General features: G+C 41.8%; 3 protein-coding genes across 4 annotated transcripts; 1 reads left to right on the forward strand and 2 right to left on the reverse strand.

Annotated features, from left to right (window-relative positions):
• Window positions 1–384: 384 nt before the first annotated feature.
• Window positions 385–3,385, reverse strand: LOC146196899 (60S ribosome subunit biogenesis protein NIP7 homolog). The gene is made up of 5 exons (XM_084598601.1): window positions 3,236–3,385; window positions 3,026–3,112; window positions 2,780–2,918; window positions 2,403–2,543; window positions 385–558 (listed from the first exon to the last, which is right to left on the reverse strand). The coding sequence occupies exons 1-5, from the start codon at window positions 3,361–3,363 to the stop codon at window positions 439–441; spliced, it is 615 nt and encodes a 204-aa protein (XP_084454727.1). The 5' UTR covers window positions 3,364–3,385; the 3' UTR covers window positions 385–438.
• Window positions 3,386–3,664: 279 nt separating this feature from the next.
• Window positions 3,665–14,539, forward strand: LOC146196900 (required for meiotic nuclear division protein 1 homolog). Of its 2 annotated transcripts, none has more exons than XM_084598598.1 (13): window positions 3,665–3,822; window positions 4,199–4,279; window positions 5,031–5,176; window positions 6,103–6,284; window positions 6,637–6,676; window positions 7,109–7,209; window positions 7,748–7,845; window positions 8,817–8,881; window positions 11,207–11,283; window positions 11,533–11,653; window positions 12,311–12,427; window positions 13,513–13,550; window positions 14,399–14,539. In XM_084598598.1, the coding sequence occupies exons 1-13, from the start codon at window positions 3,780–3,782 to the stop codon at window positions 14,457–14,459; spliced, it is 1,170 nt and encodes a 389-aa protein (XP_084454724.1). In that variant the 5' UTR covers window positions 3,665–3,779; the 3' UTR covers window positions 14,460–14,539. The 2 variants fall into 2 exon arrangements, with proteins under 2 accessions (XP_084454724.1, XP_084454725.1); XM_084598599.1 differs by lacking the exon at window positions 3,665–3,822 and adding an exon at window positions 3,940–4,018.
• A 142-nt stretch (window positions 14,540–14,681) lies between these two features.
• Window positions 14,682–18,219, reverse strand: LOC146196901 (uncharacterized). The gene is made up of 3 exons (XM_084598603.1): window positions 17,955–18,219; window positions 15,727–15,893; window positions 14,682–15,432 (listed from the first exon to the last, which is right to left on the reverse strand). The coding sequence occupies exons 1-3, from the start codon at window positions 18,159–18,161 to the stop codon at window positions 15,300–15,302; spliced, it is 507 nt and encodes a 168-aa protein (XP_084454729.1). The 5' UTR covers window positions 18,162–18,219; the 3' UTR covers window positions 14,682–15,299.
• Between the last annotated feature and the right edge of the window lie 43 nt (window positions 18,220–18,262).

Consider the following 18,262-nt stretch of genomic DNA (forward strand, 5'->3'; position numbering starts at 1 on the left):
GCTGCCCTAATGCTCGGGGACTGCTACACAATGATGCATTGTTTGCATACTCTTTGCTGAAGCCACTAAAGAATAGCAAAAGATTGAACAAGCATAGAAATGTTGTCATGAGAAGGCTTCGAGACATCTTTGACCCTTTGAGTGTCAAATATTCCGAAAAAAATTCACCCCGTGTCAAATCTTTTCAAACACTATGCGCACAACAAAGATGCCGCGGGAAGGAATGGGGCCGCAGTAACCGTACGGCAAAAACAGTCAAAGGGTTAATGATCATCCTATTTCTTCACCAAGCAGATATGCTCCCGAACAAGACAGCTAGTGCTGTGTAATTGTTCATGTAGACATGGGCAACAGCCACAGAAAAATGTTGACAAGCAACATGAATGCAGCAGCATAAGTGCCGTTTAATGCCTCAAAGATTAACAATATAATGTATGATCACGTGAGTGTGTCTTCAGACCGAATGTACTCTCCCACATCAGCCTGATGGAAAACGACAATAGTCATAGGGTCCGCACGTCGACACTCTTGCGTGGACTTAGCTGCGACACCAAAACCCTGGAACAGGAAGATTGATTATATATGCTTTCATCTGAGGGGTAGCGACAATGCAGCAAAAATAAGTGGCACTAATTGGCCCACTGCCATCAATATATATAAAAAAACAAACAATTCATTAGAATATATGCGTAAAATTGTGCACTTTTTCGGCATTACAGGCATATATAAGTAAAATCTTTCAAAACTACGGGAAGGAAAAACTCGTACATGCTGCATCTAAAGCCCTGCAAGGTCTTGCTCCCATGCTGGTTACCACACTAGGCTAACAACAGGAAGCAGGTTTCAATACAATTTCAGTGCATTGCTTCTCTAGATAACATCTCTGTTGTTCTCAACTTCCACTTTGAAAAGAACAGTTAATCCAAGAGCAATCCTGAACAACAGCTGAATATTCGAGTGATTGACAATCTATTGTACATTGAGAAACTGTTAAATGCATTGGGATGAAAACAGCTAATGCACGCAACAGTACCAAGATGCTATGTGCCTGTGCATTAAGAATCAATGGCCTATTTTGATGGGTTCAGTATTTGCAAGCATTCATTCACAATAGACTATGCAACTGCAAACACTTGCCAGAATCATTTTTATGGTTATAAAATGGATATGTAACAGCAGGTTCCATAAGCCAATAATAAACGATGCAGACGAGACAAAGCATGCACTAAAAACTGGTTATGTTTATGGCTCTGCAGCAGTTAAAATATACAAGGATGGTGGGTGGGACTTATATAGGCAAGATTTTTCACATGCCATACACAAGAAAAAAAGGAGGGGAGGGGAAGGGGGGGGAGATACCTAAGGGATGTGAGAACCTTGATGCATTTGCTTGTTTACTCTATCTACCCTCTCTCCAATCTTAAGCCTTCATTCTTTTTAGCTGTGACATTAAAGCTATTGCAACAGCATGAATAGTATCAGTTCTTAATCAGCACTTGATCTTGTCTGTGCCAGTTACCAATAGTTTTTGTTGTGTGTTCAAGCAGCAGTATGTCCACTATGAACCGCAAGGCCAGCTATACTCCCTGACAGCTTTTTTCTGGCTATGCAGCCAAGCTACAGAGCCAAACCCATCAAATCACTGCGCAGCAGAATATAGTCCCTTTGTAAATTTCACGGATATTGCTCTGTAATATAACACGAATACGGAAATGTTAACTTAATTATTACATCATAATTGTACAACACAAGCCAGTACGATGTTAGTGTAGTGCATTTTCAAATTAGTACAATACGCCGAGCACAGCAGCCATCTGTCTGGTCGGCTGCTTCTGCAGCGTCTATCTGCCGGTTTCTGTATGCTTTCGCGATGCTGTTGTTTCGGCAATGTACATAGCGCGTCATATTCATTAACTGCAAATTTACGTTCACTTAGGCCTTAAGCACTCTAAAGTAAGTCGTTTCGGCATTGTTGGCGGCTCGAAAACTATATTTTCAAGTAAAGCTTGAACTGAAACCGAAACCACAACTGAGACCAGATATGCTAGAACTACATGCTGTAGTAACACCATAAAAAAAGCCCCCTCCCCCGTAGCCTTGGCTGGATAGCAACAAAAAGTTGTCTGAAAGTATAACGCAGTAATTTACAAAAGTGTTGAAGTGCCAGAAAAATATCACCATTCAGAGCTTCACAATACCAGCAAGTAAGTTTAACCAGTACACTGGTGTGATGAAATATCAACTTGACTCTGTTGCAGCTTGGGGCATACGCGGTGCACAAACAATGCATCCATTCCTAGCTGAGGTATTCATGTAGCTACAACCAGTACACAACATTAGGTGGCAACGAGGGCATATGTTGTAAGTTCGTAACGAATAAGTTATGAAAAGGATTGGCTCACCAAAGGAATGTCGCTCATGGAGTAGACAACAACACCGTCATAAGTGTTTGTGTTCTCTGTGATCCTCGCCAGACCGGACTTTAGCACATGGTGGCCATACAGGAACTGCTGTTCAGCGCTTGGCTTCAGCCAGACCTTTTGCTGCAACATTTTCGCCACGTTACTGTTACTCGTTACGTTAAGTAACGACACTGTTACGTGACAACTAGAAGCAAAAAAAAAAAAAAAGTAAACATCTCCTCCATGAAAAATATATAAACAGTAAAAAGCCACCAGCTTCCATATAATGCATTTGGCACGTAATTGTCCTTATCGGACATAGACGTTCAAAAAAACAACAGAAAACAGCCCCGTACTAGACATGGGCCTCGACTTACTTTCGCGTACGGGGCGAGGTAGTCCAGAGCAGTGATGTGCAAGTGGAATTTCCCAGACTTTGTGAACTTCCCAAAGCACGTGCCCATGCTGATGAGGTTCTCCCGTGCTACGTTGCTGGCCACCTTCATAATCTTTTCGCTGCGAAAGAGTAACAGTACGATGTCAGCTACGTAAGCTGACACATTGCGCCTACCGACGTTATGTGGAGATTCATCGGTGCTGACACCTGCATCTTTCCTTCTTACCTCACGTAATACACTCGGTCTTTATGCAGTCTAAAGCAGTAAGTTCCGTCTGGTCTGTCGATGAGAAGCTTGACATTTTCGGATATGCTACGACAGAAAGGAAAACGAGCATGGCAGTAAGGGTAGTTGGACAACAACATACGAATAAGTAGGAATTAAAATGTAAACAACTAAGTAGAAAACATCACACAGCTTGAAGTTCGCACTTACTATTTTGACAGCTTGTCAAAAAATGTCCGTGTTTCCTCATTTGTAAGGGGACGCATTTCACATGCAATGGGCACAACAAAACACACGTGCGATGTACCAGAAAGAGTATCTAGACTTGGCTTCTTCATGGCTTCTCTCGTATGTTGATGGTTGCGCAAAGTAGTACATATGCCTTGCAAGGGGCGCTACATTTTCGATTTTATCACCTTGTTTTCATTTTGCAATATTGTTAAGTTACTTTATGATTTAAAAAGAATGTATAGTTTTTATGACGTTTTTGCTTATCTCTGCAACCAACCACACGCACACACAAATATTTTGTTATCAACAGCGTATTTTGAAAGTTTTCAAGCAATTAACAATTATTTTTGTATTCAATTTTTTTACAATCGGTAAAAACAAATGCGATGTGAGACAATCGAAACCAGAAACGAGCCAATATCGCAGCGACTAACCGGCGCAAGCGAGCATGTGCCTAGCGATGGCCTAGTAGTTTTCCGACTCCGAGCCGGTGTTTCCGAGTTCTGGGAAAATAATTTTTTCTATGCTACTGTCTTCGGCATGGAGATTAGTCCATGACGGCATTGGTGAGAATTTGCGGACTTTTAGTGACTGTTGGCATATTCAGAAAAGTAATGCGCTCTTGACAGCTTTTTTTTTTTTTTTTTTTCGAACCTCTGTTCGCTTTTACTATTTTGGAGCTTATTTTGGAAAGTAATGCACCAGGAGTGTGAAAAAGCTAATGGCAGCCTTGCTGAGCGACGTTACAGTACTTTTTTCGAGGTAGGCAAACCTGCCGTCTGGGTTGTGAGTGTATAAAGCGGGCACGCTTTTGCAGCAGTTCCCAAGTTTCCTTTCCCCGCGAGTTCCTGAGTGGTTTCGCTTGTTCCCCTCTCTTTTTCTGTCACGAAAGTTACAAATGTAACTAGATCTAAACGCATTAACTTTTTCTCTGTTTTTCAGATATGGCAAGAGCTCAACTCGCACGTTTTGCAGGGCGAGCGCTTTTATGTCTCTGCTCAAGAACTGTTGCATCATCACAAGGTGTGCCCGGCTGTCACTTCGACCCTCTTCTTGACAGAATTTTGAAGCGTTGTGAAAGTAGCATTGGTATTTACTGTGCGGTATTTGCAAATAAGTCTGTTGTACTATACTGAAACTGGGAGGTACGCTTCTCAAGTCAGCAAGACTTATAGCCGTAATTTTAAAAACCGTGGGGCGTTATATATAGAATTGGGAGTATGAGTAAAGGGCAAGCAAACTGACAGAAGAAATAAGTATAGATGGAGTACTTGGAAACTAAAGTCAGTTAGCTTGTCCATGAAACTGCATGATCAGTTCTGGAGACAGTAGACGTGCAAGTAGCCTTAGCCCACACTTATTCTTAGTGTGAAGAAATCACGGTATGCTTTGTTGAGTAGTCTGAGGTTCTTATCTTCAGTCACTTCTGATGCCGTGTTATTTGTGGCTGGAAAAGGTGAATTCATGCATACGTTTTGCACTTTTTCTGAACGTCTATGCTGTGGAAAGGTTTGCTTCTATCTGGCATATTTGTGTACGAGATGTATAAAAAGCCTGAGCCCTCTCAGCTTGGCCACAATACTATCATTCTTTATATTGTAGCTAAAGGAGTTACGTGTAAGTTCCTGAGCCTGACAATTTCTCATAGCTGCTTCACTGTATTTGGGAGTCAGCAATTTTTTTGACGTTAACAAATGTGCTACAACGCAGCTGCATCATGCATGAAAAACACTGCCACATTGCCAGCAATAATATTGCATAACATTGCCTCCAGGTGACGCAACGATAACACACATTCTGTGGTCATCAATGAGAAGGCCATCCTTGTGGCCTTCTGCTTGTACAGCTTCCTGTGGCTTGTCTTCTTTACCTGTGAAGACAAGACTGGCAAGAAAGAAGCCAACTCCTGAGCCTCCAGTGGTTAGTGATTGATCATTCTTTTTGCTCTAACAAGCAAAAATGCGGCGTAATTCTTATCTTCTAGGGTCCCGGAACTTTTTCCTTCTCGCTGGTTGTATGTCAATGAGTTAAACGGTGATTCTGGCACAGAAATGTCTCCGAACGCAATCTAAAGGTAACGTTTGCCCACTGAAGGGGGGAAATGATTACCGAAATAATAACAGAATTAAATAGCGCAAGCATTACCATACTGCAGAATTTGATATTGCCTCCTGGCTCATACATGGCTGGTTTTACTGCTACTTATAATCAAAAACATCATATAATGCATCCTAAAAGGAAACATACCCCATGAAATATGTTAGTAATTTATTTTATTGTTGTCAATTGTAAAGAAAAGGAGTGCAGAAAAATAATGTGGCATGAAGTTGATTCTAACTGCTGTTTTGGCATTCGAAAACGCAGCGTTAATCCATTACGTCGCAGAAGCAACGAGAAGAGTGGGCTTCAATTGCGCTCTGCTTTGTTTTAACTATGTTTGTGCTATTTATCGCCAGGTGACGTTGCTTAGAGAACCCTACCGTGTAAAGAATGGAATCATTCAGCAATGCGACACTGTCTTGCTTTTAAGCAGTTCATGCAGTTGTGCAATTTGGTGGCATATGAAAGACTACAGGCACCTGCCTGCTTGAAGAACAAACAGTTGTCTTCTTAAGAGTTCTGTTATACTTAGGACGCAAAATTTCACGTGTGTGGTGGTTAATGTTGCTTATCATTACTTCTTTCTAGTTATTATTCCTTTTTCATTTTCCAAAGAGTTAAGGGTGTTCAGATACTGCTTTGAAGGTCAGGTGTACAAACGCAGTCTCCTGGCTGCAGTGCTGTCGCTTTCCTTGCTGGTGTACCACCTTACTAAAACTCGTCTGTGTGGTCTCTTTTTACCTCAGAGTTCGCTGACAGCCGTGGCGTACAGCACAGCCGAAGAATATGACTTGGCGTCCATTTTGAAGGCATTAGAGAGGCAAGGCCTGTACAAGGAAAAATTAATCTCGGAAGATTTGACTGATGTACTCTATGCTTCTGCCAAATACCAAGTGAATGAGGAGCCAAGAGAGCTTTTCATCTTTAGGTGAGCCAGGTACGCTGCCTTTTGAGTGAGTTGTGTGCTGGACTAAAGCATAAATATTTCAGGTCTTGTAGTGCACAGGACTTTATATTATGTACTGTAATTTTTATAATTACTATATTACAGCATATGGAATTACTTACTGTAGACCTTGGCAGTGTTTTGCTGTTCAGTGCATTATTTTGGTACAGTTGAGGGGACACAATTGTATTGAAATAAGTATCTATGAAGCGTTTGCATGAAAGAGGTTCAGCTTGTTGTACTGAGCAAAGATGTCTTGAATGACTGCAGTTGTTGAACACCATTGCTTATTTGTGTGTGTGACATCACTGTGATGCTTCTGCTTTTCTTTTAGGGAAGGATCAGTTGTCTTTTGGAATTTCCCGGAAATAGAGGTAACTTTTTAATTTTAATAAAATTTGGCGTATGAAATTCAGTATATATAAGTACCACATTAACATGGTCACCCTTTCTTGGCTCGCCCGTAAGCTGAAAGTGCAGGCCAAGCAATCTACAATTTAAAAATCAAGTTTATTTATTATTATTTTTTTTTTTTTAACGGGCTTGTTTGAAAGGGGGAACTGTTCAGATTTATGATAGCATAGTGCAGCTAATATTGTTCTTCTATTACCTTTAGTAATATTTTCAATTTATATTGAGGCGACGTAGATAGTGGCGGCTGTGGTAACTGCCTTCGGTCCAGTACACTTTTTTTCCAGTTCCTGCCTGCTGTATTGTCAGTTTTCTTGGCTGTGCATTTCATATTTATTATTCTGCGCTAAAATATTTTGTGTAGTAATGTTTAATGCTTGCATGACTGCTTTCAGAGGAACGCTGTGCTGCAGTTTTTGAAGCCGCATGAGGAGCACTCTTACAGTCCTTCGCTTGTAAATCAAGAAGTTGAAGCCCTGGAATTTGTATACCATGAGTAAGTGTGCTTCTCTAAGTAAGTTTACTTCTCTCTTGCTGTGTACCCTGAACACATACAGAAGTGACAGTGTTTTGCTAAATGTTGAATGTGGCGTCACTGCTAAATACCTTTTCTATAGGAGAGAAGCAACCCTGGGAGAATAGAACTACTGTAGCACTGAATGCATAATATTCTGTCATTGCACAATTCTGTAAATTCCAGAACTGGTGAAAGGGAAGGTGTTGGATCCTTAAAGACGTTTGTAGCCTTATTCTTCAGGTTCGGGATACTTGGATGCTGCAATACCCACATTTTTCTGCTGCGGCTGCTATGGTCAAGATTCCTAACTAATAATATTTAGGTGTCCTAACCATAGCTAGTGCATTTAAATGGATGTGAAATGCGAAAGTGCCCATTTGCTGTATAAAATCAATGCACCTTAAATGTCAAAAATTCAAATATATATTGAGAGCTGTGCACATTGTCTCTCGTACCCATACGCATCCTTTGCATGAACGTCCTTCAAGTGCTCCACCATCCTTGACATTTTTTTCAGAAATAAGACACGCTTCCATGATGGCAACATCTTTCTAAGCACAGAAGGCGAAAGTGACTTGGAGAAATACACCTTTTCAAGTGGACTTGCTTTGTCTGGTGAGGATTGTTACAACCTAACTTGTTGTTTGTGTTTCAAACCATAAATGCAGTCTGCAAGAAATGTTTAACAGCTTGCCTTGGCAGAGCCCACATTACCTAGGAATTATTTGCAGAAGATATATAGTTCATCGTGCCATGGTGGCTCAGTGCTTAGGGCTCTCGACTGGTGATCTGAAGGACGTAGGTTTGATACCGGCCGTGGCGGCTGCTTTTCAATGGAGGCAAAAGCAAGGTGTACCGTGCTTGTTAATAACCCCAGATGATTGATATTGCCAAACAAGAAGGTAGCCCTTATTATTTTGGTGAGCATTAGACCATGCAAGTAATCATCGGCAAAGAAACCAAACAAATCCGAGACATGAATTAAAGAAGAGTTAAACAGGGTCCCTATGAAGGTTAAAGGACTACAGACGCGTAATTTTGGTGGCATTTTCCTTCTTGTTAATGATGCGCAAGTCATTCCTGCATATTGATCCACACGCATTTTCGGCCTAAAATCGCAGAATAATTTATAATTGAATTTTCGTTTCTCGCCAGTTTAAGTTTCAGCACTGATTCTGAACTTGTAGAGATTCCTGTTCTTGAGGCAGGCTGGCTTTATCATTGTAGTGAATTTAAATGACACATGAATGATTATATCGCTGTACTTTCATCCCTTGCAATCTTAGACTTGACTGTGACGGCCCACCTATCCATCAGCTGTTGAAACCGAAACCGAGACAGGCGAGAAAAGAAATTCAATTAAAAATTATTCAGCAGTCGAAGGCAAATACAACACAGTGATCTGTGTACAGTAATGTCTTAGGTGCCATTACAAATGATAAAACACGAACCCAAAGATTATTTGTCTATGCTCCTTTATATTCCACAACTCTGGCAGCAGTACCAGGCAGCCAAGTCTGCTTAAAAGAAAAAAAAAAAAGTATGGAATTAATAGGGGCTGATCCTGAATTTCCCTTTTGTTGCAGTGAAACTGGCCATCTGGGAGGCATCCTTGGATGGCTATGTGGACAGTATAGAAGGTATTATTGAGGTGAGAAAGAGTTGGCAAAGGCATGAAGCTGGCTAGCTTAGTTGTCTTGAGTTTCACATTGGCAAATGTATCAGATGTCCCAGCTAAAAGTAAACAAGCTTTTCAAAAACACCCAATATGCCCTAGCCTGGTGAAATCAACTGAATGCCGTTAAGACTAGCGTGGCAAACTCTGCAGTATTTTCTACATTCTCCAAAGTTAATTATTAATTATGTGTTCTCACGGACAACATTTTGTGGCTCCACAGTGAGGGCTAGACAGGAAAGGAAAGGTTGTGTTTTTTATCTACTTTTTAGCTGGGACATCTGGTATGTGGGCTTGCAACTAAACAAACTACAGTGGATGACCGATTTTTTGGTCTCTTTTCGGTCTAAAAACCAAATTTTATAGAAAAACTCACTTTGCACTAACTTCTGATAGCCACTATAGGGAAGGACGGAGTCAATCTGATGCTTGATGTTCTCGCCGCGCACAGTTTACACAGGCAGCGGGTGGCAACCAGTGTTCGATGGCCGTGCTGCCGTTGGCACCTCGCGGGTGAACGTGCTGGCTTAGACGAAGTCCAGGCGCAGAAGCGAACCTGCCTCTGAAAGTTTGCTGAACCGCCACGTTTTGAAGATTCTCCACCGCATAGTCCTGTGCCATGTGGTGGAGCACCCCAAACGCAGTCTACTGCGTCGTACAGTAGAATACCATTTGAACGAATGTCATTTAAACGAAATGTTGAGTTGTAAAAACTATGTTAAATCCTTCCCTACTGAAGCTGCATTGAACACTATAATTGCCATTCATTTTAACAAAATTCAGTTAGTGCTTATTTCAGCTTTATGAACGTTTTCCGCAGCATCATCCTGTGTCTCTCATATCATACTGAGCACTTCAACGAGCACAAATCGCACATTTTATTGAATATTTTTATGTTGAAAACCACGTTTCATTACCAAGTGACGAAGCGGCCGTCATTAACTTTAAACTGAATTGGATATCTAAACAAGCTTGCGGCCAGCCGAATGTATAGCTGGGTTTGCACACTTAATTGGTTCCACAGTCATAGCCAGCCACAGCCAGAGCCTCAGCCCTACCTTTTACCTCAAAAAAAGGTGTACATATGCATGCTGGTTATCTATGGCCTACTAGAGCAGTGATCTGCTTGAAGAAAATGAAGGCATTTGCTGCCCAGCAGACTGTTGTGCCATACAAGGTTCACGGGAGCTTGCACACAGTGACTGAGTTCAACACCTCTGCCAGCCCTAAGCTCAAAATGATGCAAACAGTTACTGCATTTCTCGCTCTTGCAAATGAGCATGGTGAGAAATAAATGGGTTGAGCTAAGATTTGAAATACCGATGTTTCTTGGAGCTAATGGAACAAGCTTCCATGCACTTATTTCAGTTCAGCAAACTTTCACTATAGCATACTTTTCCTAAGTCCCTTGAAGTTCATTCAAATTAAATTTCACTGTACTATGCAGAAGGTGCCATATTTCTAGCCTAAAATTTGCTCTATATAATCACATTTTCGACCCCCTTGAACATTCTACAATTCATATTATAGTGGTGCCGCAGTGAATGTGAGTGAAGTTCGAAAAGTTGAGCAATCAAGTTGCGATGCGTCCAAAATTTCGGGAGCTTGTATACATTAGTTGTGTGGTACATGGCACAGTGCTACGATGAAGTCCGAATAATAAAGCATGCCTGAAAAATGAGGTGCCCGAATTTTCGACCGCCAGCTGTATACAGGAGGGTTCCCTGCGCAATGAAAGCTGGTTCTTTATCCGGTAGAAGTACTGCTTAGGTAACTTCATAAATGTTCCTAAAAGATGTTATATTTTTCTGCTGTATTATATTTAGCTTCGTCTGGATTGCGGGAAGAGAAAGTGCACAGTTTCAAATGTGTGTATGTCGTATTAAATGACATCAAGCTTTATTTGCTTGGATCGAGAAAAATATCCAACAGTTTGGCACACTGATTGCGTTTGTACCATGGTTGATAATTGCTTTGCACACTTATTGGTGTTTGTTTTATGGGTCAGTAGAGTAATGGCAGTGATGTTGGATATTTGGTGACGACCAATGCTTGCCGAGATTGTTAACTGATGAAGTTGATTCTGGTCTTGTGCTCTCTGGAGCTTGATTTTAGGAAAGGCTTTTACTTCGATTTAATTCCATTACTTGCACCATGTATGTTATGCCTCCTAAGTATACTATGTTTTTGTGTTGTTCGACTCAAGCAGGTAGTATTGCTTTTAGTAAACAAATAACTTACCTTGTTGTCCTGGTTTTACCACTTTTTCACGTTGAGTTACTCTGCCTTCTTTTTTATCAGGACATGAAAGAAGGAAGGACAATCAGGATGACCAGGGAGCAGGTTTTTCGAAAGACCGGAGAACTCTTCTCACTGAGGTCAGTCACTGAAGGTATTTCCTGACCTGAAGCTAATTTGATGCAAGTGCTCAAATGTTCCACTAGGCACTGAAACAGAAGGCCTCTTGAACTAGAAAATAGCAAGATTTGGAGACACACTGGCTTCCCCAAACCTCTTATATTGTTTGGCCTTTCTGTTCACGTTTTTGGTATGTCAGGTGGCTTTCTATGAAATATTAAATCAAAAGCGAATTCATTGTGTTTCTTTCTTGTCTTTTCTTTTGGCAGGCACCTCATCAATCTCAGCTCGGATCTCTTGGACACTCCCGACTTCTACTGGGACCGACCGACCCTGGAAAGTCTGTACTTGAAAGTCATCAAGTACATGAACATTAACAGACGGACTAAGGTATGTTGTATAGCCATCATTGTAGTGCAGATGAGGAAGAGATAAAAAAAGTGCTTCCAAGCTGCCCCATACTCATGCTCACAGTAATGTCGTATAGATTTCAGTACGAATGTATCACAAGGAACAAAATGACAAAAAAACGACAGGGCAGAGGGCAGTTTTGTTCCTTACGATGTCCCACCAACTGGCATACAACCACGCTCTATGTCAAGTGTATGTAGGCCAGTACCAGACAAGACATCTGGGAACGCTGCTGTCCGTTACATTGACACATGAAATTAATTTAGGCTATATGCTGAGCCAGCAAGCAGCTGTAACAGCCGGAGACCCTTTGCTGTGATACAACTACGGCGCAGCTTTGTTTTAAGTATGAGCAACCAGCATTTACACATATTCAGGTTGAAAAATCTGTACACTAGCATTCTTTTACTAGTGCTCTTGTTGCTAGTTTGCTTACACTAACCTGCGTACATGTGTTACCAAGATACTCTAATCACTGGTTGAAAGCACTCATATTTTGTGGCCTAGTTTGCTTAGTACTTTACTAATAGCACTGTTGTTTGCTAGGATCATGCTGTAGAAAATGAAGGCTAAGGTGACTGCTGTTACTATATAAGGAGGGGAAAAAAAGGCAGGCATCATTGTTGCTTACTGCAGGTCATGAACGAGAAGCTAACCCATTGCTGCGAGTTGATGGACCTCCTGAGTCATCATCTGGAGGACAAGCATCATGTTCGGCTGGAGGTCATGATCATTGTGCTCATTCTGGTTGAGGTGAGGCACGCTTTGTGCATTGTTAGTTTCTTTGTGCCACTCCTGGTGCACATTACACAGGAAGTTTCCCATGTAAGTGAAGCACCAGAATCTACTTTATTGATCAGAGCGCTGAAGAACAAGAATTTTACATGCACAGAAACGCTCTACTTTTATTATGTAGGCATCTCATTCAAATTTGATGTTTAGAAGGCCCCAGATATGTTTCATGTAAGGTGCAGCTGGCGCATTGCAGAAATGCCTTTCCATGCATTTGCTCAAAGGCAGCAAATGGGTACACAGTGAAATGTAGAACTGAGCAAGGTTCGTGCTGTAGTAGCATCTCATTGTTACTTTGTTTCCGGTTCATGCTCGAAATCACGGGCAGTAAAAATGTTTTGTAGAGTTGCGCTAATTTTCTTAACACGTTTCCCCATGACATGATTACTCGGCTACCGTGTTCCAAAGCTTGGGGTGCCTGACATGAAAACTTGAGTGTAGTGGCAATCATTCACTGCTATGGCTTCTGCGCAACAAGCAACAAAAAAAAGCTCACATTAGACAGCATGGCCTGTGAAATGCAGCGCAGACAGCAAGAGCGCTGCAACAGTCAGCCGGCACAGTGACTTTGTCGTAGTTCATGGGTGCAAACCATCCTAAAACAACGAGGATGTGATCCCGGCTACTTTTGTCACTGCTGTCAAATCTCCTGATGTGTCACGCAATTCCATTCATGTCAAGGGCATCGCAAATGCAGAGAAAAAAATCTGTGAGCACTAGAAAAGGAGCTTCTACATTTCTTGTGAAGTGAAATTCATCAGCTACGGCCCTCTGTTTGGCAGTTTGGATATGTTTTCCCAGATACTAGTGCATTTTTCTGTGGCATTGAAAAAATAAATATATTGAGGTTCTACTGTATCTGGCAATAGCTGTTCATGTACTCGAGATACATTAAAACGAACCAAAGCGTAGTTTGTGTAGTTTCAGGGATTTGTTCGCTTAACTGTTAGAAAATATGGAGTGCACCTTTAGCTGGAACATGTTATTTGTAGGTGTTGTTCTGGTACTGTCACCAACATGTGCATTTTTTTTTCTTGTCTGTGCAGGTGGTGTTTGAGTGCCTCCACTATGCGGCCAAATTCATGTAGGAGCCTTTTACCTAGCACTAGGAACCCAATTATGCCTTTACCTGTAATCTTCTCCTGTTAGCGCTGTTTCAGTAGCTGCTCAGTAATTTTGAAGATGGTTGTACGACTTCCTTTTTTTTTTTTTTTTGGAGCCTATTCTCCCGGTTTTTATTTCCCTTTTGTAAGTTCTTTTCATGTATACATATATAGCTGATAGTAGCTGAAGAAGTGCCACCTCAGCATGTCTTTATTATGCTGAATTTTAGAGTGGCCTGTGTTTTGACATTATCTACCAAATTTATGTATATAGAGGGAAGGCTTGCTGGATAGCACGCAGACATATATCTAGTGTTATTTTTCACTCATGCAGGTACCTATCTAGTTCAGAGTCCTAGCAACCTGCGCTTTATACAGACTTCATACATGTGAGGCATGTTTTAAAACAGTGAAAACATTAAAAAGTAAATGAGCTGACAGTTGAAACCGGGGAAAGTACGGAGAACAACCCTAGAACTTTCTAGACATGGCACGGACTTTGTTACTTTTTCATTCAAAAATCGCGTAAAAACAATGCACGTGCCCACCAGTTTAAATCAGATCCATGCTTTCCACGGTTCCCTCAACTGTTAGCAACATATGAAGATGCCTCGTTATATTTGTGCTGTGTAGTGAGCATCGCTGGCTGTGCTCGAATTTCTGTGGCAAACTTTTTTAGCAGGTGAAATTTTTGTCTCGTCAAATGACTTTTGTCAGTAGCATGAACTTTATACTTTTGTCGTCACACATTGTACGAGCCTTAGTTCTTTTTATTTTCGTGTGCGGTTTGCAAGCCTCGTTAATTGTGCAATTTTCTACGATTTCTTAGGCCTGAACCCAGCACCAAGAGCGGGAAAAGTAAGGATTCGCTTTATTTTGCATTCCTTTGAGCGTTCACGCAGCACCTGATTGTACTGCATTTGGGCGCAATGGTGACGCTGAATAAAGATTTTGCAAGGGTGTTACACAAGTTTTATTGTTGAGTATAGACATTGTACACGACACAGAGCATTCTGACAAGCTGCCTTAAGGATGCATTTCAAGCCAGAGTATTACAACAAAAATAGACATGTTAGCAGTTGCCACACTGCAATGCTTGCATGCAAGAGAGAGAGCAGCCTACATTTTAAAAACCCTGCTACAATGTGCTATGCACACATTTGTCACAACCTTAACAGCTTGGCCATCAGGGTCCAATTCGTATAAATATAGAGACTTTGGTTGGTTTGTAGACTGGCTACATCGTCAGTGTATTTCCTCAAAAGAGGTAAAAAAGTTTGAGATAGTGTGGCAAAAGCACAAGCAGCAGCAGTGTTAAATAAAAAAATTGCCCCATTGGCAAAACTGAAATGCTGTAAAATTGTTGCCAGGAGCTTGAATTTTTCAACAAGGAGTATGTGTCACTTGTGCCGTTTTTTCTTCTGCAGTTTGCACGCACCAGCATAGCTGCACTCATAGAAGCATTGAGGCAGTGTTCAGTGTTCGCACAGTGCACACAATTATAGCAGCCTTGGATCTACAAGCTCTAGCTTCATGATGTCTGAATGGGGACATTGGTCTGGCTTGCATTGTTCAGGTAAATTATAGTTTATAATGAGGTTATAAATATATAACATCAAGATGCTGCTGCCTTTACGAGATGTCCATGAAAGTGCTCAAGAGAAATGCATCATTGACATGGGTCAAGGTGGCTTTGGCGTATTTTGCAGATGTTATAACAGGTGTCTTTCCTAGGACTTGTTGGGCTGTCGCTTGGTTGGACGCTTGCTGATCTTTTCAGCAACAGCATTCAGCTCCCCAATGCCTGTCTCTATTTCCTTCAGTTCCTCTCTCAGCTTCCTGGCAGGCGTCCCCAATGCACGTCTACAAGAAAGAGAATGTAACATGCAATGAAGTTCGGTACAAAATTGTGGCAATAAAACGACTGGAGTGTAATAGGCAGTTGGACTAATTCCGAATAAACACATTAAAACCTGTTTCCACGTGACCGGCAGCATTTGTTCTCAAATTGCATATCAGAAGATGTGCACTAGCTTTATGGCCAAATTATTGTTACGCTTGAAACTTTACTATCTTGAGCATGCGTGCAACATGCCTGGTGATGGTAGGGAAGTCATGTCCACCCTCACATAGGACATATTTTGTGAGTGCACTCACGTTTTAGGCGTTCGGCGATTCTGTGCCTTGCGCTGAGGTGTGGCAGGGCTGGGCGTTTCGATGCCGAAAGGAGAGTACAGCCTCACGGGCGTCTGACATCCAAGAGGTGAGTAAGAGCCTGGTGGCAGCCTGTACTTGGTACGGCTTCGGCCTCCCTGTAGACACCTCTGCAAGTATAGATTTTCATGTAGAGGTGCTAACAGGTACTTCCAAGGATAAAGACCTTAGAAACAAAAGCTGTTTGTTGGACAAACTTTTGCACAAAAATGGAAAACAAAAATGCTGCAGTAACAGCAACATCTGTTAGCAGAGCCTGATCCAGGTTACAAGTAACCCAGAACGCCCTGCAAATTAAAGCTTGTAGAACTGTTTCACTTGGGCCATAAATAGGTGCACATAACAGCAAAGCAAGCCATAACAAATATGGCAGTTGGTACTTGATGTCAGTCAGCAGAATAATAATCAAGTGCTGCAAATGATTCTTGGCTTGCTACTACCAGTTACAATGCTCATGTCTGCACAATATTCCATGCTGAGGATTTGGATAGTGCAGAGAACTGGCACTCAAGCTCCCCATTATCTATCTCCTTTCATTGCTGTGTATCTTGTAGGTGTGGCCCTCTCTTTTTTTTCCCCCATATACTGCTGCATGCACACGAGTCATTGCATTGCATCATATGCTGTGTGTGACACTTTGTGTCCAAACAGCAGCACTGACATGGTGACATTTGACTTGGTTGGACCGGATGCCTCCACGCGCTTATGTCCAATAGGCTCGCCATCCTTAATATATGTAACCAGGAGTGTAAGAAGTATTCACATGACATGACGGAGATCATTCGGCCATGCAACACACAGCTTCAGTGCTGCAGGTTGAAGCAGATAGCGATTATTTGACATTCATGCACCCTTTCACTGAGCAAGACAAATGGTCTACTGTGCCTTGAGTCCATATTCCCATAAGTGTAAGGGCGCTTTGAACCGGCATCTTTCATTTTTAAGTAAATTTTTAAGTAATAATATATAAAGAAGGAACTGAGGATACAAGACTCGTCATTAGTTATAGCATGATTACTTCACAACGTAGTCTCTCAGTCATCGCCTGGCATAAAATGGGATATAGAGGTAATTAAGGTAACAAATGAACATATGCACAGAAAAGACAGTATATCTGAACAGCCACTTAAATTAATTCACTAAAGCTAAATAAATATTCAATCACTGCAAGTTGTGCGCAAGAACAGCCAAAACTTTTTAGCTGGCAAACTTTGGAAGGAAAAAAAAAAGGAAGATAAATTTAATTTATGGATAACAGTAGAAAAGAAAATACCAACTGCAGATAACAATATCAGGGCGAAAAAAATTGAAGGGTCGGAGGGATACTAGATATACAAGTGTGACAATTAAATAACAAGAGAAGGCAATGTCTTCCGCTTCACAGAATGAATATACGCTAGTAAAGGTGGATATTGCCCCCTTTCCTTTAGTTGTTCCACTTCACAGAATGAATACTGAAAAGGTGGATATTGCCCCATGCTTTCCCTTAGTTTCAAAGGCACAACTTCTCACAGAGAGAGGCTTCATAACCCTCTTTCCCGACAAAGATGCTTCGTTAGTCCTCTTCACAAGAACACTCACAGCGGAACTTTTCTTTCGCCCCTCGCCCGCCTCCTCCCTACGTTGGCCAGTAGGGAGGGGGCATTCCGCGCATACCTTCTCAAATGTCCCCTCGCGCTCCGTACCTGTCGCCTTCCTCGTGGTTCCCATGTGTCCGTTCGCACCACTTTGGTTTGTACCAAGCGCACGTCACCCCCCCAATCTCATTTTTTTTTTTCTCTTGTGCTTTTTGGCCTTTTTTTTTTTATCGTTTTGAATTAAACTATCGTATTTTATCGTATCGTATTCGTAGTCATGTTCGAGCTGCGGACAGAAAGAAGATGCTGTTTGCAGCGCCTGGCTGCTGGGAGTCCCTTTCCTACACTGGCAGATGGTTTTACGTTTGTAGCGATCGCCAAGTAGCGCAGGAAAAAAAAAAAAAAAAAAAAAAAGGAAACAAATTATGTGACACACGTTGTGTAATGCGATGCCTCGGGCCAACGCCCTGCAACGGTCGAAACACGTTGTCGGCGAGGCCGTGCGTTTTAAGAGCCAAATCGGCCTGCTAAGGGCGATTTTACAGCAGTTTGCACGACGAAGTCAAGAAAGTGCTAAGTGAAGTCAAAACTCACGTTTGAGATGTTCTCTACGGCGGACTTGACGCTTGCCAAGGTTTGGCGTGCTGTGCTCCTGACCTCTCTGAAGGCGCAGTAAGCCGTTCCGATGGACTTGTTAATCTTTGCGCGGTTATCACTTCGCAGTCTTCTGAAGTTCTCGCGCGATTTCTCCCGCAAATTCCTTCGCGCAGTCCGCGCGTTAGTGGCAGTTTGGGACGACATGACTTCGAAAAACGCGCTAGCCAACAATAAACCAGCCTCACCCTCAACCGGCTTTGAAAACCCGATGCGCGCACTACATGACAAATAAAAATAAATTTTAA

The sequence above is a fragment of the Amblyomma maculatum genome, chromosome 3 (genome assembly GCF_055883805.1).
Source record: "Amblyomma maculatum isolate TAMU_Amacu chromosome 3, ASM5588380v1, whole genome shotgun sequence".
Taxonomy (NCBI): domain Eukaryota; kingdom Metazoa; phylum Arthropoda; class Arachnida; order Ixodida; family Ixodidae; genus Amblyomma; species Amblyomma maculatum.

What these genes read in the sequence shown, in the direction of transcription:
- LOC146196900 (XM_084598598.1), top strand. Translation starts at nt 3,780, where the DNA reads ATGCTACTGTCTTCGGCATGGAGATTAGTCCATGACGGCATTG. An exon ending in AGAGAGCTTTTCATCTTTAG is followed by an intron (nt 6,285 to 6,636) that starts GTGAGCCAGGTA and finishes CTTTTCTTTTAG; the next exon opens with GGAAGGATCAGTTGTCTTTT. An exon ending in GGAATTTCCCGGAAATAGAG is followed by an intron (nt 6,677 to 7,108) that starts GTAACTTTTTAA and finishes GACTGCTTTCAG; the next exon opens with AGGAACGCTGTGCTGCAGTT.
- LOC146196901 (XM_084598603.1), bottom strand. Translation starts at nt 18,161, where the DNA reads ATGTCGTCCCAAACTGCCACTAACGCGCGGACTGCGCGAAGGAATTTG. An exon ending in CCGTAGAGAACATCTCAAAC is followed by an intron (nt 15,894 to 17,954) that starts GTGAGTTTTGAC and finishes CTATACTTGCAG; the next exon opens with AGGTGTCTACAGGGAGGCCG. An exon ending in AATCGCCGAACGCCTAAAAC is followed by an intron (nt 15,433 to 15,726) that starts GTGAGTGCACTC and finishes TCTTTCTTGTAG; the next exon opens with ACGTGCATTGGGGACGCCTG.
- LOC146196899 (XM_084598601.1), bottom strand. Translation starts at nt 3,363, where the DNA reads ATGAAGAAGCCAAGTCTAGATACTCTTTCTGGTACATCGCACGTGTGT. An exon ending in GACCGAGTGTATTACGTGAG is followed by an intron (nt 2,919 to 3,025) that starts GTAAGAAGGAAA and finishes ACTCTTTCGCAG; the next exon opens with CGAAAAGATTATGAAGGTGG. An exon ending in CCATGAGCGACATTCCTTTG is followed by an intron (nt 559 to 2,402) that starts GTGAGCCAATCC and finishes TTCCTGTTCCAG; the next exon opens with GGTTTTGGTGTCGCAGCTAA.